The sequence below is a fragment of the Lepidothrix coronata genome, unplaced genomic scaffold (genome assembly GCF_001604755.1).
Source record: "Lepidothrix coronata isolate B3197 unplaced genomic scaffold, Lepidothrix_coronata-1.0 Scaffold14, whole genome shotgun sequence".
Classification (NCBI taxonomy): domain Eukaryota; kingdom Metazoa; phylum Chordata; class Aves; order Passeriformes; family Pipridae; genus Lepidothrix; species Lepidothrix coronata.
In genome coordinates this window covers 1,271,053-1,296,253 of record NW_016690194.1, presented here as the reverse complement: position 1 = coordinate 1,296,253, position 25,201 = coordinate 1,271,053, and the positions used below count along the sequence as shown (strand labels likewise).

The window sequence follows — 25,201 nt, the reverse complement described above, 5'->3', positions numbered from 1 at the left end:
AGGAAGGGACTTTCACAAAGATGCCCCTGCACTTCATGATATGACTGTGGTGAAGCGAGTTTTGTCCCTGCTATGGAGCCCACGGAGGAAGACCCTCGTTTGAAGACGGGTGGCCGAGGGGCTTGGATACCCCTCGTGTGTACTGGCAGAGATCCAGATACAATAATTCAGTTACAGCTGCTGCATAGAGACAGAGAGACCTGCTGCCTTAGAGACACTGCTGCTCTGAAGAAGGGATCTTTCCTTCTTCCCTCCTGGACTTTTATTTGGAGGGGAGAAGAGATTTGATCCATTGTAAATACTTATGTCATGGTAGAGATAATTAAGATTGTATATAATGTATTGTAGTATTTATTTGTATAGTCATTGTAATATATTCCCTTTCCCCCATTTCGAGTCTCGTGTGGTTGTCTGGAAAACCCATCTCACATTGGGTTGAGATGTGAGAAGGGGCTTAGACTAGGGAATTGGATTTTGGGGCTCTCAAACCATGACATGAGGAGAAAACATTTTTTTAATGCAAAAAAAAAAAAAGTATTTCTGTCAAATGACTCACTATTCTGTAGTTTTTGAGGGACAGAAATTATAAACCATCATTTGCTGTAGTAGGGCCAAATACTGTTTTCACTAAGAAGATAATTACAACCTCTAATGGTTGTCACTGTTTTGGAAACTGAATCAGAGAATATTTTCTCCCGAGTGAAACTGTCCTGGTTAGTTGTCGCAGTCCATTGAAGTCTCTTATTATCTATTAAAGAGTCTCTTCCTGCCCCTTATCAAGGTGACTAGTGTCCCCTAGTGTGTTTGAGGAGTCTTGAAAAGTCAGGAGGAATTTCATATGGTTTAGGTTGACATTGCTTGACCTCTAAGAATGGGTTTTCACAATAGCCATGTGACTACAGTTGGCCATCCTACATTATTTCATAGGAATAACAATGGTTCTTAGAAGAAAACAAGTAAATAGGTACTCAGAGAAGGACATTTTTTTTTAGAATTAATATGATATGTTAATGTTACTACTCAGCACATCTGTATAAATGCAACAGGAGTTAACTTTTCACTTCAACAACTATTTGTGTGCTGAACTGGGCAGCACTTTTGTCATGCTACTATGGTTACAGGTTTCTTATACATCTTATGCACCATGTATGCTTACTTCCGAATAATTTCTTCTTGAATAATTCCTTCATTACAGATAGTTTTTATGTTGATATATGTGGAATTGCACACCAGAACTCTTACTTTCGTATGAAACATTGTTCAGACTCATGATAGTGATAGGTTTGATGCTGTGTATCTGTATTGGGTTTCCATGGCCAGGTTTTGGTAGCAGAGGTCTGCAGGGGTGGCTTCTCTGACAAGCTGCTAGAAGCTTCTCCTGTCTCCAACAGAGCCACTACAAGCTGTCTCCAAGGACCTGCCTCTGGCCAAGGCCAAGCCCATCAGCAGTGGTAGTAATCCCTCTGTGGTAACAAATTTAAGAAGGAAAAAAAACTTATTGTGCAGAAGTAATTGCAGCCAGAGAAGAGAGGAGTGAGAGAAACAGCCCTGCAGACACCACAGTCAGTGAAAAAGGAGAGAGAGGAGGTGCTCTAGGCGCCCCAGCTGAGATTCCCCTGCAGCCTGTTGTGAGGATCATGTGAAGCAACTTGCAGTTGTTGTGCCTAATGAGTTACAAAGACTGAAGATTGAGAGCTCTGTGAAATTTGCTGCTCAACATAGTAAGGAATCTGAATAATTCAGTGTTCCCAAATATTTTTGTAAATATTTCGTTTTTCTGGGGTTCAGGATATTTGTTTGCATCCAATATTAAGATTAAAAGTTAAATTCTAAATTGCATAGTCATGGAAGTTATGAAAACTGTAACATCTGCTTTAAAACTACATTCCTCAGAGTATAGATTTCTACTTTCTTACTACTCATTCAGAATCACAGAATATGCTGAGTTGGAAGGCACCCACAAGCATCATCAAGTCCCACTCCTGGCCCTTCACAGGATCATTTCCAACAGCCACATCATGTGCCTGAGAGTATCATCCAAATACTTGAACTCTGTCAAGCTTGGTGCTGTGACCATTTCCATGGGGAGCCCAACCACCCTGTGGATGAAGAACATCTTTCTAAAAGCCAGCCTAAGCCTCCCCTGACACAACTTCAGGCCGTTCCCTCAGGTCCTGTCACTGATCACCACAGAGAAGAGATCAGTGCCTGCCCCTCCATTGCCCCTCATGAAGAAGTTGTTTTATGGTTGGCAATGACATCTCAAGGGTTTGAGAAATTAAAAGGCCACTTAAATACAGAAAAGATTATCCGTAACTTTGTGAGACAAAATTTACAACCAACATTTACAGTAATTTCATATTTTTTCAAAGTAGACATGGAACACTAATGCCAAAGTCTATTTTTATTTTTTAAATATTCAGCATAAGACAATGCTTTCATAAATAAAGTGTTCTTTATTCAATAATATGGAACCTAAGTGTTTATCTATGAGAGGATACCAAGAATCTTTTTAGCAAAAAAATAAATGGGTTGCTCACATCTTAATGTGAATTTAGTAAATATATGTATAAAACTAAAATTGCTTAGCTGTGGTCAGCCTGAGATTGTGACATCCACTACCTAAAGAATTTGGCAAGCAATGGTGGTACTTACAGGAACATTAAATAAGTATTAATGGAGGAAATACAAGTGAAGTTACAACAGTTAGCAGAATTAAGAGGCCATGAGAACCCCAGGCAGCTCTCCAGGCTATAAAGCTGCCTGGTGGAAACAGATCTGGGGGTGCTGGTCTACAGCGGCTGAACATGAGCCAGCAGTGTGCCCAGGTGGCCAAGAAGGCCAAGCATCCTGGCTTGTATCAGAAATACTGTGGCCAGCAGGACTAGGGAAGGGATACCCCTGTCCTTAGCACTGGTGAGGCCACACGTTAAATCCTATCAGCTCTGGGCCCCTCACTCATTACAAGAAGGACACTGAGGTGCTGGAGCAGGTCCAGAGAAGGGCAGCAAGGCTGGTGAAGGGTCTGGAGCCCAAGTTCTATGAGGAGCAGCTGAGGGAGCTGGGGTGTTTAGTCTGTACGTTGCACTTAGTGTCATGGTTTAGTTGACGTGATGGTGTTCGGTCAAAGGTTGGACTCTATGATCTTGGAGGTCTTTTCCAACCTTAATGATTCTATGATTCCACATCAAAAATCAAGAAAAGAAATTTATTAATTTTGAATTATATATGTGCTTTGATTGAAGTGTGAGAAACGCTAGGAAGATCAGAAAGAAAAATGCTGAAAAGCCGATTAAGCCAGAGTTGTTAAGAAGAAAGATTAGTAGGCTTAGGAATAGTATACTTACTAACAGTCCATAGGTCACATCTATTAATTTTTTATTCAAATACAGAACACACTGGAGTTCTCCTGGAAGCCAACAAACTCAAGCAATTTGTATAAGTTCGTAAGGGTTTTCTTTGAAAGAGGGATATGAAAGTGAGCATGAAGGTTACATCATTCTACAAAAGCAAACATAAGATTGTGAGGCTATTTCACTTGAGGGAACAGAGTGCATCAAAAGTAATAAATTGTATGTACTTTCAAGGTTTATAATGCTGTCTGAGCTTATGAATACCAGTCATTTTACAGCACAATGTGTTATTTTTATGTTTTGATACAGATCTAAGTAAACCATTATCTGCCAATGACCTAAGAAACAAGAATCTTTTTCCTCAGAATAACTGACATAGGAGAGAGGCTTCCAAATCCTGAGAAATGAATGCAATACCTGTTGGAATTTCTGGCTGCTCATCGAGGGATATTAGATGGATCACTTGGAGTATAATCCAAAACTGAGTGAAATTAGTAACAACTATTTAATGTATTCTTTAAATCTGAGAATTAGGACTGTCAGAAGCTTGTGTAATTAAAAAAAAAAGGTCTTCTGCTTCTAATTGAGTGCTTATATACTTTTTTAACTATTTGTACAAAATCATTCTGAATATCATTATTATTTAGTGTTATTACCATAATTCCCATGAGGAGCACCACATTTGGTGCTTTAACAACAGTGTTGTGCTGGTTTTGGCTGGCATGGAGTTAACTTTCTTCACAGTGTCTTGTGTCGGGCTGTGTTTTGGATTTGTGCTGAACACAAGGTTCATAATATAGAGATGTTTTTGTCATTACTGAACAGGGCTTAAGCAGAGCCAAGGCCTTTTCTGCTTTTCATGCTGTCACAATGGCCGGGGGCTGGGGGTCCATGGGAGACGACCCAAGTAATCAAAGGGATATTCCAGACCATATGATATCATGCTCAGTACATAAAATAAGGGGAAGAAGGAGGAAGTTTGGAGTCCTATCACTACATGCCTATGTAAAAAGTCTCCAGCTCTCTTATAGCCCCCTTTAGGTACTGGAAGGTGCTATAACATCTCTCCAGAGCCTTCTCTTCTCCAGACTGAACAGCTCAAACTCTCCTCAGCTTTTCCTCATAGTAGAGGTGCTCCAGCCATCTGATCATCTTCATGGCCCTCCTCTGGATTAGCTTCAATAAGTCTGTGTTCTTTTTATGTTCAGGACCCCAGAGCTGGACACAGAACTTAAGGTGGAGTCTCACAAGACCAGAGTAGAGGGCCACTAGTCATGCCTCTTTTGATGCATCCCAGGATGCTGTTTGCTCTCTGGGCAGTTCATGTCAATCTTCTTGTCCACCAACACCCCCAAGTCCTTCTAGGCAGGGTTACCCTCAATCCATTCTTCTACCAGCCTGTACTTGTACTTGGGATTGCCCTGATCCAGGTGCAGGACCTTGCCCTCAGCCTTGTTGAACATCATGAGGTTCACACAGGCCCATCTTTCAAGCCTGTCAAAGATGACATACCGTCCCTTCAGCGTGTCTACCACACCACTCAGCTTGGTGTCATCAGCAAACTTGCTGAGGGTGCACTTGATACCACTGTTCATCTTGAATTTGAATGTTTGACTTGGATATGCCTTTCAGATGCACTGAGTATGTGGAAACTCCAGTTAGAGCTGAGGAGAAGTTTGCCCTTGTGCAAAGCCACGTTAGCTACCTGCCTGGACTTGCTGATTTGAAAGAAAATGCTACTACATTATAAAGCACAGTAAGATATTAATCTGAAACCAGTTATATTAGCATTATTGGTTTATTAAGTTGAATTTACTGCTGTTTCTGAGAACTGTGGGTGAGTGGCTCTGTTTCTGAACATGGGAAAAGCATTCAGAAGCAAACAAGCAATTAAACCTCACAGCATCCCTGTGAAGTATTTTTAGAGAAAATATGGAGAAATGACATAACTAATTCCAAATTCTGTAAGTTGGGGTAGGTCAACACAGATAAACTCCAGTTCCCCAGCCTTATGCTCCAGTCTGACTGGAAGACAAATATATGCAGTCTGGAAGCCGTGGATCATTGTCAATAAAACGGGATGCCTAGACTCCGCCTCTCATTGTAGTTGGTGAATTTGAAAGGAATGTCATGCTAACATAGCAATAAAAGCTTCTGGATCACCAGTTTTGTGCTTAGCCAGTATGAATTCTAGGGCAGACCTTCTGCTTTATCAGTGGATTTTGAACCTTGATCTGCTGATTTTCATTCCCCTGTATCGCTGACCAGAATACATAATCTTGTGTACACGTGGAATAATTCTGGCATCTTGTGCCTGCATTGCTCAGTACAGTTAAGAAACGATCTAATAGCCTGATTTAAAAGTAGTGTTTGATTTAGTAGGTTGGTGAACTCTGCATTGCAATAAAAGATGAGTCATTTTTATAGACTGTGGGAAAGCAGCCAAGTGGAGTTTAACCAGAGTTCGTTAACACTTCATGCATTAGTTGCATATCAGTAGTACATATTCAAAGGAAGTATCTTGTCAAGAGGGCAATTTGCAGTGCTATCCATGGACTCTAAAATTTAGCCTTGTTCAAGAAAAAAAGCCACAAAGGTGGGCAACTTTCAGAAAACTCAGAGTATCAAGGAAGGACAAATGTGGAAGAGTAAGAGCAAGGCTGCCATGGAGGCCTCTTTGCATTCCAAAAGAAGAATGTCTTCCACACTGTCAGACTTGGGGCTTGATTCTCTCTCCACAGGCTTTTGCAGCAAGATCTTTCACAGCTAAGTCAGCATAGAACCCACGAAGTCAGTGATGTGAAAATGATTTCCAGTAGCTGTCTGTCTGGCCCACTTTTCTCTTTTTGTATCAAGTAAAAGGAAATGTAAGTAGAGAAAGCTTGGATGTTTTGTAAGGCACACCTCTTAGATTTCTACGTAACATAAAAGAATAAACACACTTCAGGTAAGGAACTTTTTTGAACTTAATAAAGGAAACTCTCAGACTAAGATGAAAAAGGAATAGTTAGTTGCTGTTAAGTAGCTGGTTGCTAAAACATAAAAAAGAATATTGTTTAGGTGGAGAATTACATGAAGTGTCTTAGATTTTGTGGTGGGAAGGTCTTATATGACAGCTATATTTTACTAGCTATATTAATAGTTCGAGAAGTACTCCCTACTTCTAGAACAGGGCCTAGATATTTTTGTGCCGTGTTTGTGTTGTATCTACTATAACAAAATCTTCACCCATAGCTGCATCTCCCGGGTGTTAATACAATACAATTAAACAATTACAGGATCATGTTAGTATCAATACAATACTTGCTGTATTGCTTAACTGATGGTACCTAGATAATTGCCAAATACCTAGGATATTTTTCTTTCTGCTGGTATCTTATTATGAAGTAATTAGTCTTTTAAAATAGACTGTCTTATTGAAAACCTGTCAAGGCCTCATCTAGTGTGTTTGACTATGTGAAGAGTAAAAACTAAAGGGCTACATGTAGGCTGATAGATGTTACATGTCACATGAGACATGAAGGCCTGCTGTTATCTTTCTGAAGGTGCAGCATGTTACCATAACAACAGGTTGCTGCCTAGCCTTCTGAGTACATCTGGCAGGGTTATAGACAAACTGTAGCCAAATGAAAAATAATTCCTGTACAGTATATAGATATATGCCCCTTGATAGGGACTCTTTGCCCCTATCAAGCATGAGTTGATTCTGTTCCCTCTTCTTCTTTCTTAATTAAACATGTCACATCTGTTGTAGGGGTGGGTTCATATTCACTACCTGGGCTATAGTACCTGACTGCCTGTAACTGATGGTACTGTTGCTTGCCTTTGCCTTTCTTCGTGGAGAACTAGCTTTGACCCAGTTAGTCTCTTTTGAATCAAAAGTCAGGTTAACTCAGTTACAGCTGAAGAGCTTTGGACAGCTAACTAAAGATAAGTCACATTGCAAGATAACTACATTCCAGAGAAAACAGAGAAAACCTGCAGATCTTGCTGCTCAGAAACAAAGGGTGGGAGTGTTTTACTTTTGGGAAGAGTAGAATAAGGATGCTATTCTTTCTAAGTGCAATTAGTGTGGACTTACAAAAGGAGGATCAGGCCTGAAAAATCTGATATCCTCTTCTGGAGAGGGGAAAACAAAGTGAGTCACAGCAGGGACACCACTGACATGACTAACCAAGACCAGGGAAAAGCTTTTCATACAGTAGCATACAAAAGGCTTAATCTCAAAACCAAGGAGTGAGGTAGATAGACAGTTTAAGTGGATAAGAAGTTAGTTGCAAATCCAAAGACAAACTGGTGCAAGGTAGAATTACAAAGCCAAGAAATGGATTTCTGTGGGACTGGAAAGAAAAAGGAGCAGTGAGACAGCTAAGGGAAGACTGCCTTTGACGATTGTGTTTTTTCACAGATAACAGTGTCAGGGTGTTCAACACAAGTCTATTGATTCTCAGTTCAAGAGAATCACTTGGATCTCTCATGACAAAGCAATATCTATAAACAAGTAAATTCAATATTAGGTATCTTTAAGGTCAGATGCACTGGTGTAACCAATTGAATTGATTATTTATGTTATGAACCCCAAACCATCTATTCTTCACAGGTGAGAACACATTCTAAGGTTGGGGGTTCGATCCCTGTATGGGCCATTCACTTAAGAGTTGGACTCGATAGTATCTGGAGATACTATTGGTGGGTCCCTTCCAACTCAGAATATTCTGTGATTCTGTGATTCTTTTCCTTTGTGTCCCTGTGGCAATCCTGATTGCTGAGAACTACTTCAGTAGTAGTTTGCTGCTAAGACCTTGAAGCACAGAAGGCATGTCAGAGTTTTCCTGTGCTTCTACTCCCTACAGTCAGACTCGAACTGTGGCTGGAGGCGGTCCTTTAAAGCCTGCCAGCTTCCTAAGGCTGTGTCTAGACATATTTTATTGGCAACTCCAGGTGGCCACCCTTCTGTGCTCTCTGTTTTGCAGGACAAGGGCACGGATAGTTTCTCATATGAGTTATGAGTTATGTCACCACTTCAGTGCTTTGAACATTCATCTTAGAGGCTGAGTAAAGACTCTGGTTAGCTATCTTGATGTACAAGCATGACTACTTTTTAGTAAAGTAGCTTTAATCTGTCGTGAGAGCTCTCACTGCCCCATTTTTGAGTTCCCAGGGTATCACTCCATCTACCAGCTGTGAGGCCAAGTGAAGATCCCTGTATCGGATCTGGGTAATACACTAGCACTCTGTCAGTCAGCCCTAGCTCAGCATATTAAACAATATCTGTTCCTAAAGGAATAGTAGCAGACTACTCAGCACCCTACAGACTTACCGCTGCATTCCCCGTTGGCTGTTCTGTCACTTGTTGGGGAACAGCTGATAACCTGGTCTCATGAGGTTCACAGCTGAAGTGAAAATACCTGTCTCCAGCTGGAACTGTTGGTCAGGCCTTGATGGCACTAACAGAGTTTACTGGCCCTGCCCAGCCTTCCCCAGACCCTCCCGCTTCCTGCCACATCAGCTCCACAGGACTGTCAGCCCCTGCCCCAGTGAGGCCACAGCAGGGTCATGCTCTGACTCCCCTCAACCCTGCTGAGCCCTGGGGTTGTTGTCCCAGCAACTCCTCCATTTGGGTGTACTAAAAAAGCTTTTCTTTGTAAGAAAAGCTGAAGGACCCATATTCTATCTCTCACTGCTATCTCTGGCAGAACTGTGCTACAGAGCTTGTGAGGCTGAAATCTGAACTATTCCCTATCATGGAGGATATTATAATGAGTTTAAAAGAGATGCACTGGAGGATAGACAAGTTCATTGTCTTATCCATTATTTTTTTTTCTGAGGTTAAGGATAGGTAGGTTGACTTACATTCTACAATAGTAATTGTAGAATTGAAGGAATGAAAATTCTTTCATTAGATGCATTACATGACTTTAAACATCTACCTTTGCCTCACGAAGAAGAAGAGTAGGGTCTACTATTATTGCCTTCCTCTTTTAGCAAGGCCTGGCGCTGTATGTTTTTGCATTATCTGTTACTACTGCTTTACTTGATGCTGTCCTGCCTTCCTCTTCTTCAGTCTTGGCTGGGACCACACCTACTTCTGTTCTAAGATATTTGAGGAATTTGGTCCATCCAAGAGGTAACATCATCCTCTTTCTCCCCCCAGCTTCCCCCTCAGCCTTAACCCAGGCAATGATCTCAAGAGACAAGTTCCTAGATTTCCAGGAATTCGGATAAGCCTCTCTGAGTTCATCAATACAGAAGGGCACCTAGTTGTGAAGGAAAACATGTCCAGAATATAAATACTTAGCCTGCCAAGGACTGTTGAGGGATACTGTCTCTAATTACTACATTCTGGCAGAGTGTGTCCCTGGGCTATGGAAGTTGCAGGTGTTCCTGTACTACAGATAGCGGTGATATACATTAGTAAATAAATCCCTGGAATACTCAAGAAGTCTCAATAGAGACACTCCTGAGAAAAGGGGTTAATTTATTTTGTGGTTGTCATGGGTACACTGAGTGGTTTACACTTGAGAAGCCACATGACTGTGACTAAGAAACAAAGGGAGGTCTCAGATGACAACAATGGAATCAAAGGAGTGGGGTGCCTGTAAATGTTTGGTGTGCATCCTAGCAGAAGTGTAATAATCAGTTCAGAGAAGTGAAAATTTCTGTTTTATTCCAGTTATTCTGCTCTGCAAGAAGCTGTGCCAGGGAGGGTTTAGGCTGGATATTAGAAAAATGGTTGAGCACTGGAACAAGCTCTCCATGGAAGTGGTCACAGCACCAAGCCTGACAGAGTCCAAGATACATTTAGACAATGCTGTCATGTTGTGACTCTTGGGGCTGTCCTGCGCAAGGCCAGGAGCTGGACTCGATGACCTTTGCGAGTCCCTTCCAGCTCAGCATATTCTGTGATTCCGTGACGTGTCCTTCTGCAGAGGACTCTCCTTGGTCGGAGTCCGCAGCAGTGCCCTCCCGCTGACCGCCGCGGGGTCACGACGTGTGGGCCCCGCCCCGCGACGGCGGTGACGCGCGGCGGCGGTAACGCCCCAGAAATAGCGGGGCGAGACCGGGGTTCCCCAGTCGGCGGCAGCGGCGCCCGTGACCCTGACCCTGCCCGTGCTCCAGGCGGCGGCGGCGGCTCCTCCTGCTTCCTCCTCCCGGGTGAGTACGGCAGCCCCGGTGCTCCGGCCTGGCTCTCGCCGACCACAAGAGCCCTCGGCGCCCGCCCGCCCCGCGGCGCTCACTCCGCAATATGGTGGAGCCTCGGGCGGAGCGGGCGGGGGCTGCGGCTCCGGGTGCGGCGCTCGCCATGGGGCCGCCCCTGCTGCCTCCGCCCTCGCGGGCCCCTCGCCCCGCGTCCCAGTGGGTTTTGGTAGGCTGGCAGAAGTTCTTTCGGGACCAGAAAGTCTTGAGATCCTCGAACGCCCCCGGGAGTGGCGTTGAAAAGCCTCGTCCCGGAAGCGGCCCGTGGTGGCACTTGGGAAACTGGGGCGCCTTCCTGCCTGGGGTAGAGCGGTGAGCCAGGACGGACGCCGTGGCGGTTCTGCATGGCTGTCGTGTTGCTTGCTGGTCTTTCACTTCTTCCCGTAGCGAGGGGAGAAAGTAGAAATTAAGTTTGTGACGTAACTCAGTGTGCTTTCCTGTTTAGAGTCTTTTGCTGTCTCTGAAATATGCTTGGACTTCGACTCCAGGCATCTTACTCACCTGCTCCAGAGAAGCGGATCTGACTTTTGCCAGGGCTAAACCTCTTCAAGGGAAGATCCTAGTTATCTTCATCTTCTTTAAGAGCAGGAATAACTTCAGGGGCTAACTGTTACGGTTTAGTGACTAGTGTGTGGATGGATCTTGTGGGACACATTACAGATATTGAGTAATCCTTTAAGTAAGGGCCCTTCCTCATTCCCCATTCCAGATTCTGTGCTGCTAGCCTCTTCTGTTATGCAGCATGCTTTGCACTTCATAGTGAAATTCAGTTGTACTCCAGGTAATCTGACTTGTAATGCTATGTGAGAAATAGAACATGTTTTTGGGGTATTTCAGTTCTTAATAAATGGAAGGAAAACTTCTCTGTTACTGCTGTAACCCTCGTGTGTTCCATGTACAGTGGTTAATCTCATTACAGGCATTACTGTATGGCACATATATGTTAATATGTGCAAATATGCCTATAAAATATTAACAGCATGCCTTTGTCCTTGTTCCCCATTATGTAATGGGGAAAAGTTTTACTTTACCTCAGGGGGAATATTAACACACTCCTTTTGATGCTGTCATATGTATGAGACAGAAAACTGCTGTTGGCTCTTTGACAAACCTAGCAGAAGGCCTCATAAACCGCAGTCCTTTTGAGAATGGCCTCTTAGTTTGCCTTTTGTTGCCTTCATTTATACAGGTTCTTCTGGAACCTAAATGTCATGTGAAATTATCAATACAAAAAGTGCTTCTTGCACATTTAGTTCACCCTACGTGTGTATGATGTACACATGACAATATGCTTCTGTGTTCTCTCATTATGTGGTACTGCAATACCACTTCTTTTATAGGGTTCATGTGGGGAAAGCTGTTAGTATTTTCTCCATGGGAATACATGTTGGAATACATGTTGAGTAATGTAGATTTGCTGAATAACCAATGTTTGCAACCTGTTTCAGTGGGGGATGGGTAATATTTTAGTCTAAATTAGCATGCTCTGTGTGTTATAGGAATGCTAACTTTTAAGCAAGCTGAACAAGTGTGAGCCTTAGGTGGGCTCCCTACAGAAGATGTAATCTGATTAAAGATGTTGCTGGTGGATTCTTCATCTGACTTGGACATCCTAAACTAGATTTTAGTGCCTTGTGGCCTGGCTCAACAGATAAACCCAGTTGTATCTTAATTCTTCTAGAAAAATAAAGGAATCCACCAGCTGGTAACTCTGGTTATTCAGCAATGAACTGCTGTATCTCAAAGCCTGTCTTGTGTATGTGCCATGCTTGTGTTGCCTAAGCCAAGTTTTGGATTTCTAAATTGTTACAATAAAATCTAATTCCTGTATGCAAGAAGTGAACATTCTGATCCCGTTAAATGGAGTGGATCACAAGAAGGTTGTTGGTTTCAAAGTTTGGTGCTTAGATGAAGTGGATATGAGAACACCATGTCTTGAATATGCTTCTTTCACAGACTGTGTAAGGTTCAAGACCTGAAAAAATGGCATTGGCAGCAATTGATCCGCAGCAGGTATGTCTGATTTAGTGCCATATTTTTTTTGTCTAGATCAGAAAAATAGGAGTCAGCTAACCGCTTTCTCTTTTAAACAGAATATTGTATTGAGGGTTGTCAACCTTCCTTTGGTGAGCTCCACCTATGATATGGTCTCTACAGCTTACATCACCACTAAGGATAACCATCCTTATTTGAAGTCAGTATGTGAGGTAGCAGAGAAAGGAGTGAAGACAATTACATCGGTAGCTGTGACAAGTGCTATGCCTATCATCCAGAAGCTGGAACCGCAAAGTAAGGCAAAGATGAAGCTGTTGATATCTTCAGTTCAGCTGATTGTTTTATATATCCAGATGCACTTATAGTTTAAACATGGTCATGCAGGTCTGGAGTGCTGTCTCGGGTAGCTGACTAAACCTGTTGCCTGGCCTAAGTAACTGATTATAGATGGGTATGACTTAAAAAAAAATAGTGCAGAGTGAAAGCAGTAGTAGTACTTTTGTAGTACTAAACTGATTGACTCAGGATACGCAGGATGATTAAGTAATCTCTTGCTCAACACCTTTCTTGCCTTTCACCTGGTTTCAAATGCTACTGTTTCACTTCCTCACGCTGAGGACTGGTTACTTTGGAAACTGTGTCACAAGGCTGTCCTAACCCGGAGCCTGGTTTCATGATGTGGCAATGGGCATGGTGTTTCCGCTTTTTCTATAGTTGCTTGTAAATTATCGAATGGATTTTCTCTGCCTACAAGTGATTTTTTTTTTTTTCTGGCACTGTAAATCTACCTTGTTCTTGGGCTTTGTTGCCTCAAATCTCACTGAAGGGGAAAGGAAACTACTTTTAAGAGTGTTGCATGAGTTCTGTTTCAAGAGGAATTTTCAATTTGAATTATTTATACCAGGGGAGAAAACAATTAAAGCCAACTCTTGTAATTTCTTTTATAGTTGTAGTTGCCAACAACTATGCATGTATAGGTCTAGACAAAATTGAAGAGAGGCTGCCTATACTGAATCAACCCACTGATAAGGTAAGTTCTTTCCATGTAAATATGCTAAGGTGAAGAACCATACACCCTTCTTTTTTTTGTCACTGAAAACCAGGGAGACAGATTTCAAAAAGCCACGCCTGAACCACAGCTTTAAAGCAATGAAGAAGTCACAGGTGTAGCTGTCGAACTGTTTGATGCCTTTGTGAGGCCATTAAGCATTTTTTACTTTAAATTTTTCCATCGTTTGACACCTCTTGTCTATAGATGCAGTTCACTGCCGGGTGTAATTTTTTTACCCTCAAGTCTTTCTCTCTTTCCTGCTCAGTGTGAATAAAATAGTGATTGGATTACAATCCCTGAAGTGTTTTGAGCTGAAAGCTGCATGGCAGTCATATCTTGTTGTGTCTTGTACATATATTTTCAGGACATATGTTTTCAGGGTAGAATTTTTCCTAGATAACCTATACTTTTACAAACTTTAACATAAATGTATTATTTCCTGGATTATGTAGTTCTCACCAATAAATATTTTTAGTGAATCAATTTATTTCCTACGGCAGGTTGTTGCCAATGCCAAGGATGTAGTTGTTGGAGCCAGAGAAGCTGTAACAACCACTGTGACTGGTGCCAAGGAAACTGTTGCTCACACGATCACTGGAGTTGTGGGCAAGACTAAAGAAGCAATGCAAGACAGCTTAGAAATGACTAAGTCAGTTGTCAATGGGAGCATTAACGCTGTCCTGAGAAGTCGTGTGGTGCAAATGGTGAGCAGTGGAGTGGACAGTGCTCTCACTAAATCAGAGACCCTTGTAGACCAGTATTTCCCACTTACAGAAGCAGAACTAGGTAAGACCAATTGAAGCTTTGATTTTGTTGGAATGCTTGTATTAGCGAGAAGGAAGCAATCATCCATTTATTGCTTATTTATAGTGGGGAGGGAGCATGTGCTTCCTAAGCTGCCTTTTGCCTTGCTGGGTGTAATGACATCTTCACAGGGGAAACATAATAAAAGTAAGGATTTCCATGTAAGATGATCTATCTTGTTGCTAAAGGACTACTCAGCAACTTCAGTATTCAGCTGTTACTAGGCAGATAAAATTGTCTCAGACCTCTTTAAGTTTTCCTCCAGTGATCAATTTGCTTCCTTTCAACATACGTAGAGAAAGAAGCTGCAAACGTTGAAGGTTTTGAAGTTGGAGTTCAAAAGCCAAGCTACTATGTTAGATTAGGATCCCTGTCTTCAAAACTCCGCACACGTGCCTACCAACAAGCCTTAAACAAAGTTAAAGATGCTAAACAGAAAAGCCAGGAGACAATCTCTCAGCTCCACCACACTGTTAGTCTGGTAAGTTTTGAGCTTTCACTTGAGGTACAAAAAGTAAATTTTGGCATAGTTTTAGAGTGAAGAAAACAGCCAAAAGAGCAATAGGAAGAGTGGAATCGCTGCTTCACACTAAATGCATTTTCTAAATACAAAGCATTTGCCATTAAGAGATTTTCATCACCATTCAGGAGATGTCCTAAATCAGGCTGAGCTGCGATTGTGCAGCTGCTTGTAACTGTAAGCACTACAGAAATAAAAGTGACATATTTAAAATTGTATTCATGTTTTGTAGTTCTGGGTTTGACACTTGATTCAGTGACAAAAGTGTTTTGCAATTTAGACACACTTCAGTTCTTTAGGTCCTTCATGTTAACAAAATGTCAGATTCCTTTGGGGCTTGCTGCTCTTGCTGGTTCTGTCTCTGGGTATTTCTGGGTACTTCAGTAGTCTTATCCTAACAATGTACCTTTATGTACAGGACAAACTGCACATAAAGAGTCATGGCCACCTGCACACTTTCAGTTCTTTCTGTAGGATGCCAGTGGGGGACGCAGAAATGGCTGAGGCAGAGGGGAACACTACATAACGTCTCAAAACTGCTCCCAGTGTTCAGTTCTTCGAAGACAAGAAACACATTCTTATACTCCCAAAGTCCTTTATACTGAACTTCTGACATATTTAAAAAGAAGATTACAAAACAGTCAAGGTAGGATAGCCTTAAAGGAACTGCTTGGACTCTTTGCTCTACTTCTTTATTTGGCTGTCTTTCAGATCGAGTATGCCAGAAAGAACGTGAATAGTGCCAATAAGAAACTTCTTGGTGCTCAGGAAAAGCTTTATCAATCCTGGGTAGAATGGAAAAAAAATACAGGCCAAAATGACGGTGGTGAACTGCGTAGTGCTGAGGTAAATAGATGCAAATGTACACTAGAGATAAATGGATTGTATACTGTGAAGGTAATGGAAAACTAACAGTCCCTGAAGTGTGCATCAGAGAAGCTTATGTACAAACATGAAATTGGGATGCTGAAGCTCAGGGCAGTTGACTAGTGAAAAGTAGGGGACCCAAGCTCTTAAATGAGCCTACTTCCTGCAAACATTCTAGGGTTCATTCTCCTCTCATGAGAATGCTCATCCTGTTTGGTATGTGAACCTGTGTTGGGATGTCCATATGTAAATCAGCTAGAACTCACTTATCTGATGTGTCCAGACCAGAAATAACAATTTGTCAGCATAAAGCAGTCTTAGGCACAGGCTCAGGTAGTCCTACATGTAGCTTTAAACAGTGGTTCATTGATTAGAATATACTTACCTGCTGTGACTTGTTATCCGGAGCTGAAACAAGAGTTTGCTTGTCTGTCACTAGGCAGAAGCCATCAGTGTTTCTATTCACAAAGTACTTGAGTGCTGAAGAGATATCAAGTACTTTTAAGTCTCTGACTCTTCAGACTTAAGGCCCATTTTATTATCTGCTATGGCTTTATTTCACTTATATCCCCTTTACTTTGCTTCTTCATGTATCTTGAGCAACATAAAGTCGCTACGGTCATAAAACAACACTAATATGCTGTTATGCTTTTTCTTTCTAGTACATTGAGTCAAGAACTCTAGCTATTGCACAGAGCCTCACTCAGCAACTTCAGACCACTTGCCTCACACTGGTCTCAAGCCTACAGGGGCTGCCGCAGAATGTGCAGGATCAGGTTTACAGTGTTGGGTCAATGGCAGGTGATGTCTACCAGAGCTTTCGGTCTGCATCCTCCTTCCAAGAATTATCAGACAGCTTTCTTACAGCTAGTAAAGGACAGCTGAAGAAAATAAAGGAGTCTCTGGATGATGTGATGGATTATCTTGTTAACAACACGCCTCTCAACTTGCTGGTAGGTCCCTTTTACCCACAATTGCCTGGCATTCAGCATGCTGAGAGCAAAGGTGAAGGGGAGGAAAATTCCAGCCAGAAAGACAAACAGCCTGAACACACTACTGAATAAACTGCATAGCATGTATGTACTCTGCTGACTGACAAAATGAGTGGCCTTACCAAGTGTAGCTGTCAAAAAAGCCTTGGTGAAAAATCCATAAATATAGGAGGAGGGGAATCTACAGAGACAGGACACACTTACATATAAGCTGTGTATTGTCCTGTGTAGTTAAGCCACTCTAAAAACTCGAACTGTCTCAAGTGCCTAAGTATTGTCGGCTTACAGTTGTCAAGATGCCTTGTTTTGTCTGTCGAGAAACCTCACTATGCTTATCTGTGGTATTAATACCATTAGTATAAATGAAACCTACCCTAGCTAAAAGCTTTTGTTTTGTTCCTTGATCTCTACCAGAAGGCTATAAAAGCCTTGATACTATGAAATGCATTTAAAAGCCCTGCAGTCTAGGTACACTTTCAGTCTATGTTTGCTGCAGATCACACTTTTGATAATTATGGATCTGTCTCAGACTCTATTCCTACACAATTCATGACAAAAGTTCTGTGAGCGCAGGATGCCAAAGCTGAAAGTGGGGTTTCTGAACGGGTCAGCTGGAGTTCAATGCTGTGACAGTGTTAACATTAATATAAACTTAACTGTTGTTTAACACAGTAACTTGATCACAGAATCATAGAATATGTCAACCTGGAAGGGACCCATAAGCATCATCAAGTCCAACTTCCTGCTCCTCGCAGGATTACCTAAAACTAAACCATATGATTAAGAGTGTCGTCCAGATGCTCCTTGAATGTTTCCTTGGGGACCCTGCTCCAGTGATGGACCAAATAATTATCAATACATTTTTTTTCATATGCAGTATAAAGGTATTCATTCATGCTGTTTGTACCCAGATGCCTGCTGTTGTCCGTGTGTGTTTTCTATAGGCATCCTTTTGTAATTCATGTTGTATGTTAGTAATAAATGCTTTAGTAGCCAATGTCTGTCTCCATTTCAGTGGTGTTTTAAAACAGAGTAACTTGCTCTTCTGTGACTCCTTCAAACCAGGTCTAGCAGAAAGCAAGCTTGACATGCAAATGAGATAGATGTGCATTGAAAATGTGTTTGTGTATCTATAGATAGATAAGATATTGCTGCAGCATTTCCTTCCTCCCTTAGAGTCTATGTGCATCCCTCCACTGAATCTTAGCTTTACTGCTGCTTTTTTTGGTCCTTGCTGTTGTCCACCTTTAATGATGACCTAAGCTGTGAGCTACTGGATGTTTTAATATTGAAAAAAGAAGGATATGCACAAAAGAACCCTCTCCTCCCTTCACAGTAGGTGTTTGGTGTGCATGAAACTGCTGGCTGTCTGTTGGCTCCCTATAAACAGTGTATACTTCTCAGGTGCAACACCAGTTTAAACTTGTTTAACTTTATCTAACCTCCTTTGAACTTGAGTGACAAATGTACACTCAGCTACTTGGGTACAGTTTTTCCTCAGTAAATACTGTGAATCCCTCCACTGGAAAGGAATTACTGTCACTAGGAAATAAGCTTTCTTGGTTTGGGGCTGTCCAGGTAAGTTGTATCTGTGTTCCTAGTGCATGCCCTGTACAACTTTTGAGTTGCAATCATTTAGAGTAGCAATGCTGGCCACCATTTTCAAAGAGGTCACCAAATAGTGTGAAGAAAATGGAGTTCAAAGGAAGCTTATCACATAGTGGCACATTGCTTCATGGAACAATACCTCTGTCTGGCACACTGTGGGCACTAAAGCAAATTACCTGTTATCTAGCCATCTACTGTGAGAGGGATTGCTTAGCTGTTAAGTCAGGTTTGGCCTAGAAGTGTGAGGAAGACTTTTTAAGCACAATATTAAACAAATTGTAACAACATAATTAAAGAAGTGTTATCTATAATCCTCCCTGCTTTAAATATTTATTTTATGTAGGGGAGTTGTTTAGCATAAAATTAACATGAGAGGATGAGATACTCTTTTCCAATTAGTGCCTGAGTTAAGACTTCTGGAGTGCTTTCAGCAATTAACTTCTTTTAAAGTTTACTTTAACTATTGCATGAGCCAGCCAGAGACTATCCTTTTTTATCTCCATTTATAATAAAATTTTAGAGTGCATCCACTGTTGTAGATGTGTTCAGCAACAGGAACTAATTAGGTCTGAGAGCAGCTGGCTGTTTAAAGAAGGGAATTCCCATTCTTCTATACATTTTAAAATCTAATTGCTCTGGGACTTCATCTTGAGCTGATCAATCAAATAAAATACCGAAACTTTTCACTGTTTTTTTTTAAGGACTGAGAAATAAACAGCGTCATCTGCTATTAGTGAACAAGCAGTACATCTCTGTTCTGCCTTAAGTCGTGCTACTGGTTCGTACCCTTACATGGCTGTCCAGCTTTACTAAGTCTCAGCAAGCAGATGAAATAGAAAGCAAGGGAAACTGATACCAGCCTAGACCTTCAAAGCACTTCTCCCTCACCGTGTGCTATTGGGTTGCTTCTGTGTAAAGTTCATTGACTTCTGACAGCTGACCTACAACTGGTGGCTGCAAACAGCAGTGCCTGGTTAAATGCTGGGCTTATAGCCTGTTAGTCTGAAACGCTATATGTAGGTTCCTGTGCTGTGCTATTGTGATAAGTGGTAGTTTTGTTGGATGCTGCCCAACCACTGAGTGCTTTAAGTTTTATCCACCCCCCATCCACCGAATAGAATTAGGAACCCTTCCCTAGTGGAAGAAAGGACTGACTAACAGCAAATAAGTATATTCCTGATTCATTATATAGATTAAAGTTCTCTGGATTGAGATTATTATACTCTGCTAATACAGACAGCACTGAATGTTTAAACTGAATTGCAGCTGGAGCTTGCGTGGGTATCTTCTTGTAGATAATTTAGCACAGCATATCCCCATGCTCTAGTCTTACTGCAGCTGTACAGACAGAACTTATTTTTCTCTAGTGCAGCAAGAGAGAGCAACTATTAAAATGCCCACTGGAGGCAAAAATGATGCAGACACCTTCCAAAGTCATCTTTCTCTTTTTGCCACTGTTGTTTTTGACTGAAGCTGAGGTGCTTCCTTTCAAATAAAGGAGGGAAACCAGAGCAGAGTTTGCTCATGAATTTTCCTGCCATCCTACCTGTTTCTCTGTAATTGCATGTATCAAACAATTCAGGTGCACTGCCCAGAAACTTGCTTGCTCTTAGTCCAAAATCACTTTTGAGGATATAGCTTGGGCTAGAAAGCTATGAAGTTTCTCTAAGCTGTGAAGTTACCGTCTAAAAAAGGTAAGACCATATGCGTTGAAAATGATAGGAAATAAGTTCAACTCTTTGCAGCAAGGCAGATAGACTAGATGAAATGGAAGCATGTCAAAAGGCTGATAGCCATACAAAACCTGGGAAGATAAAGGTTAAAATAGTAACATAATTACCTAGGCTATTTAGTGTTTATTTAGAATTCAGATACTGTTTCTCTTTAAGAGATCACTCAAAAATTGTTCATGCTAGTTGACACTTCCTCCTTTCAGGTGCAGTCGACAGAGAACTATTATTCTATCATTGCGGATAGTCCTTTTCTACAAGAGCTCTAAATATAAGCATTTGTAAATAGCTCCATATGGTACGCAAGTTTGGCAAATGTCATATTTATAGCATTGGCCAAAGACAAATTACAAGATTTGTATACGAACTGGAGTTGAAGGTGGTTTGCCTCAAACTAAAGAAAGGTGGAAAACTTTTGAAATGTCATCTATTCTTCAAGATTAATTTTTTTGCATTAGTATTTTCCAGAATTCAAGTTAGAATAATATTTTATAGATAGTAAAATAGGTGAAAGGGTTTGGGAACAACTGATGAATTTTTTTTTGTTATTTAAAAAAAAAGCATAACTACCAAGGAAAAACTTATTTAAACCATCTAATTAAAAAGAGGAAACAGAACTAAACATTTTTAAGCATGACCTGTTAGTAATTTGCATGATCAGAAAGTTTTACATGCCACAGCCTGCTGAAGGTATTGCAAAGTGTTTTGTTAAATTTATTTGTGTTCATATTAAGGTGGCAATTTCACTTCTTTTGGATAATACAGTCTCTGATGACTAAAAATAGGCGCTTTGTTTTGAAAAGGCACAAAATGAGAGCGATCTGTGGCTCAGTTCTGAAAACATATTTAGCAAGAAAAAATTGATCAAAGTTGTTAGTATTGATGTTACTGTTTGTGTATGAAGACAGCAAAACACTGAAGTATGTTCTGTACTATTCCATGTGAGGTTTTTGCAAGTTGTGCACTTTTCTGTGTAAATGATTTAACTGCATCTTATGGAGAAATAGCATGAAGAAGGGTTGTATCTTATGCTTCTTGCAAGAATTGATAGGAAGTTGAAACAAAGCAGTAAGTCAACTGTGAAAAGTGGTATGGAAGTGAAGGTCCTTTACCTAAGCAATCCCATAATGCCAAGAGCTTTGCATTGATTTAGTTAGACTGGTGCAGATGTTAGAATGTGCAATTCTAATACAATTTAGCATGTTCAAAACTGAGATAAATCATACTGACATCCACTCTGTTTTACTCTGATGCTGACATACACTTCAATATGAAATTCTTTCATGGCTATGAAAATCTTACTGTTACATTAAAGGAGTCAGGTGCTTTTACTGCATGCATTAAGAAGATGAGGAAAGTACAAACTTAAATTTCAGTGATTGTTCTGTTATCAGTGAGAACAACGTGGATGTGAGTAAAAGGCTCTTAAATGTAGGATATAGTAAAAATTTTCACTGGTCAGACACAGTTACTGAACATGGTTATGTGTCCTGCTCAGTGTAAATAAAGAATAAACCAACTCATTTAAACAATTCCTTTGGGCACATTTTTAAATGGTTTTGTGTATGGACTACTTAGCCTTAGTCTTGTTAAGATACCCTGATTTATACTACAGTATGGAATACAGGGTCATGTACCGATAGTGGGAAAACTTGTTGATTTCTCTAAGTTCAGTAATTAGAGTTTTAGGTAAATTGCCGTAAACAGAAAGATGCAAGATAATTGTTTCTGGTAGAAAGATGTGTTTCCCTCATTCTTAGTGCCTTTTGATTTTGATTTTTTTGAGGCAAAAATTACAGATCTCATTTTGATCAAGCTTAGGTTGTCAACAGTAGTGCCTGAAAAGTCACACACTGCTTAAGTTCTTCTAAAACTCAGTTTTAATTAATAATTAATATTTCTAAGTCCGTGGTGCCCTATGACTACCAACTCCGTAAGAAACGGAGTGATTCGCATGCAGCAATTCCGTGCTGTGTACAGCCTGGTAGCTGAAACAGTAATCCCCTTATAATTTGATATATTCTCTACCCTTCTGACATGTCTTCAAAGCAGGCACAGCATAGCTTTTTTCTTGCCTACTGTCTTTCATAAAAGTAAGTCATAAGGTGTTTTGCAGTTAGGGAATGGATTAAAACTGTTTCTCCAGTCAGCACTGAGATTAAGTTACAGAAATGCATAGAAACCTCTGCAAATTGTTGCTGCTTTGAACACGCAGAACCGAAGTCCTTTCAGCATGCAACAGTTGTTATTTGCTGATACTGTATCTGGCTCCAAGTATGTCTCATCACCAACATTAAAACTAACTACTAATCAAACTACAGATGTAAGCATTTTTCACTTGGTGTAAAAAATTTACAGTTATGAGTAAATTGCTTAATTATATCCCATTTTTCAGAAGTGCCTAAGTAATCTAAGTCCTACTAAAGGGACTTAAGGGTTGGGACTTAAGCTCCTAAGTGTCTTAGCCAACATTTTTAGAAGTCTGTAACATCCATGTATCCACTAATGTCTCTAGCAATTCCTGAAACCTGGCGCTGCTTAACAGTACAGAATACTACACAGGCAGTTAAAACAGAGACAAAAGTGAGATTGCAGTTCCAGATATTTGTTTCCTCAGGAAAGGTTTAATTCAGTAGGCAGGCAGGGCAGTACAGAGCAATCCGTATCAATCTCCTCAGGGCACATTACTTAATATAGTCCATTGCCTTTATGGAAAGAAGAAAGGCAAAGTAATTTTAAAAACCTCCTTTCTTAATTTTCCAGTCACCACTTTTACCAGTTTCACCAAATTCAGTCCACTGAGTTCATCTCTGTTTCATTTCTAATGTGAGGGTCAAAACCACACAGGTACCCCCGAAATACCAGGCAGTGGAAGGATTTAGGAGAATTTATTTTCTGAGTCAAGAACACTTAACTTATCAGCACAAAACTGTACCAGGCCTAGGAAAAGAAGATATGCCTGCTGTTCTTGGGGCTTTTATTGTCCCAGGCCCTCCCGACCTTCAAACATGTCCGTAAGAACTTATCTTTTCTCATGCCAGGGAGAGCTTCTCTGGAATGCAGGAAGAGAAAATATCTAAAACTGTCTCTGGCCAAAGAGGAAAGCTTTCTTAAGTGAAAATCCCTAATCTCCTCACAGTAAAATCTTCCGGAAGGGCCTTCTACACTTATATCTACTATAAAATCCTGTCTTCTAAGCAACTGATCTGTATCTTGCATAGTATTTGGTCTGTCTTAGTGCTATGTGTTTCATATGTGACTGAGCATATTTCACTCTGTATTCAGTATATTGGGTCTGATTTCTAGAGATGCTATGTATCTTTGTGTCATGACTTCAGAGAGGAGTACTGCACAAATTTGTTTAGTTAAATTGATTGAAATTTCATTCTGACACAGGTTCCAGATTTCACTATTACAGACCTGTCTTCAGAGTCAGATGATATCCCAGACATTTTGGATTTGGATGAAGAGGATCAACAAGACTTTTCACGCACAAATGGCCCTTACACTACAGGGCAAAGAGCTGAATAGAGAAGGATAAAAATCTATTTTGATACAATGTACCTTTGCCATGTTTAATTTAGATTTCTCCTTTTTGAAGGTGAACCTGCCTAGTTTAGGGATTATGGGGATATTTTTTTAAAAATCACTGCCGTTTCATTTAGCTGCATCAAAAATCTGGGGTTTTTTTCTACATAAGGAATGCACACTACATTAATTCATTAGCATAGGTGTCAAGCTCCCATTCTATAAGCCAGGTATAGCCTAACCAGTGTATCCAACTGATCTGATCTTTGTTAATGATTTGTTCTCCTGCTGATAGCGGCCATGAGAACACCCCAGTGCTTTGCGTAAAGGGCTGCCAACAAAAGGAGTTGATGAGGATTTGCCCACAAAATTTCCCCTTTCAGTCTACGTGAAAAGCAGTTCTGTATCTACCTCTTTGCTGCTGGAAGGGGTAAGAGACTTTGTCTATCTCAAATTTTCTCAAGTTCTTTTTGTTAGGCTCTGCACCTACAGAGCTTAGAAGCTTAGAGCTTTCCTTTGGCAAGAGTGCTTTATGCACAGAAGGACTCCCTTTCTTTCCACATACCTTCTGTGTGCAAATATTTTGGCCATTGTGATGCTATCAGTTGTGGCGCCTAAGACTAGAAGAGGGTAAATGCTTAAAAACTAAAGTTTTCCAGGAATAAGGGTAGCAGTTAGAAAAGGTAAGAGACTGTAAGAAGTGAGGGAAAATGGAGGACGAAGAGATACAGATGTGGGACAAAAGAAAATTGAAAAGAAAAAAAGAGGGAATTGAACGTGAGGATACTTCTGGTAACAGTGTGGGGACTTTTTCTGTTTAAATAAAATGTCGGTTATTTTTTGAGGAATGTTGAGGCCGCGTTTGCTCGCACACAGTAAGTTCTGTAGGAGTTGGGGAGAGTGAGAACGGGGCTGGAGGCGGGCTTGTTAACATTTGTTTATAAGGACCAGACCGAGCTGCTCCGCCGGGGCGATGCAGCCCGTCGGGAGCCGTGTCACGGCGCTGATCCGTCCAGCGCTGCCCGCACCGCATCGCCCTACTGCGCGGCACCCTGGGAGACTGCTTGTGAGCACTTGCAAGTCTGGTCACTGAAATGCCTTGAAATAAAAGTTTGAACCGCACAGCTCGCTTGCCAGTGTGGTTGGTTTTTTTTTTTCAGTTTGTTTGTTTGTTCCGTGTTAAATTTCGCCGTCCGATCACAAACCCATTTCAACGGGAAGGGCCCGCTTGCGGTTTCCTCGGCGCCCGGACTACATCTCCCGTGAGGCAGCGCGGCCGCCCCGCCTCGCTTTGGGGAGAGCAGTCTCGCGAGGGCGGGGGTGTGGCGCGGGCGGGCCGGTGCGGGGCTGTTTTTGGCGGGCTGCGGCGCGAGGCGCGGGTGCCCGCGCGGTCCGAGCGCCCGGGGCAGCCATGGCCCACGTCTGGGAGAAGGATCACTTCTGGCTCTACTTGCTGGCCCTGGGCTTCGACCCGAACGAATGCCCCGAGGACGTGAACGTGGGACGGTCAGTGCGAGGGAGCGCCGGCGGAGGGCGAGGCGGGGGGGGATGGGGGG

General features: G+C 41.5%; 1 protein-coding gene across 3 annotated transcripts; it reads left to right on the top strand.

The window, feature by feature from the left end:
• Positions 1-10,376: 10,376 nt before the first annotated feature.
• PLIN2 (perilipin 2) lies at positions 10,377-24,767 on the top strand. Of its 3 annotated transcripts, none has more exons than XM_017806232.1 (9): positions 10,377-10,508; positions 12,507-12,563; positions 12,644-12,839; positions 13,493-13,575; positions 14,097-14,382; positions 14,697-14,881; positions 15,632-15,766; positions 16,450-16,740; positions 23,514-24,767. In XM_017806232.1, the coding sequence occupies exons 2-9, from the start codon at positions 12,534-12,536 to the stop codon at positions 23,646-23,648; spliced, it is 1,341 nt and encodes a 446-aa protein (XP_017661721.1). In that variant the 5' UTR covers positions 10,377-10,508; positions 12,507-12,533; the 3' UTR covers positions 23,649-24,767. The 3 variants fall into 3 exon arrangements, with proteins under 3 accessions (XP_017661721.1, XP_017661723.1, XP_017661722.1); XM_017806233.1 differs by lacking the exon at positions 10,377-10,508 and adding an exon at positions 10,710-10,862; XM_017806234.1 differs by lacking the exon at positions 23,514-24,767 and having other exon boundaries at positions 10,378-10,508; positions 16,450-17,776.
• The last annotated feature ends 434 nt before the right edge of the window (positions 24,768-25,201 follow it).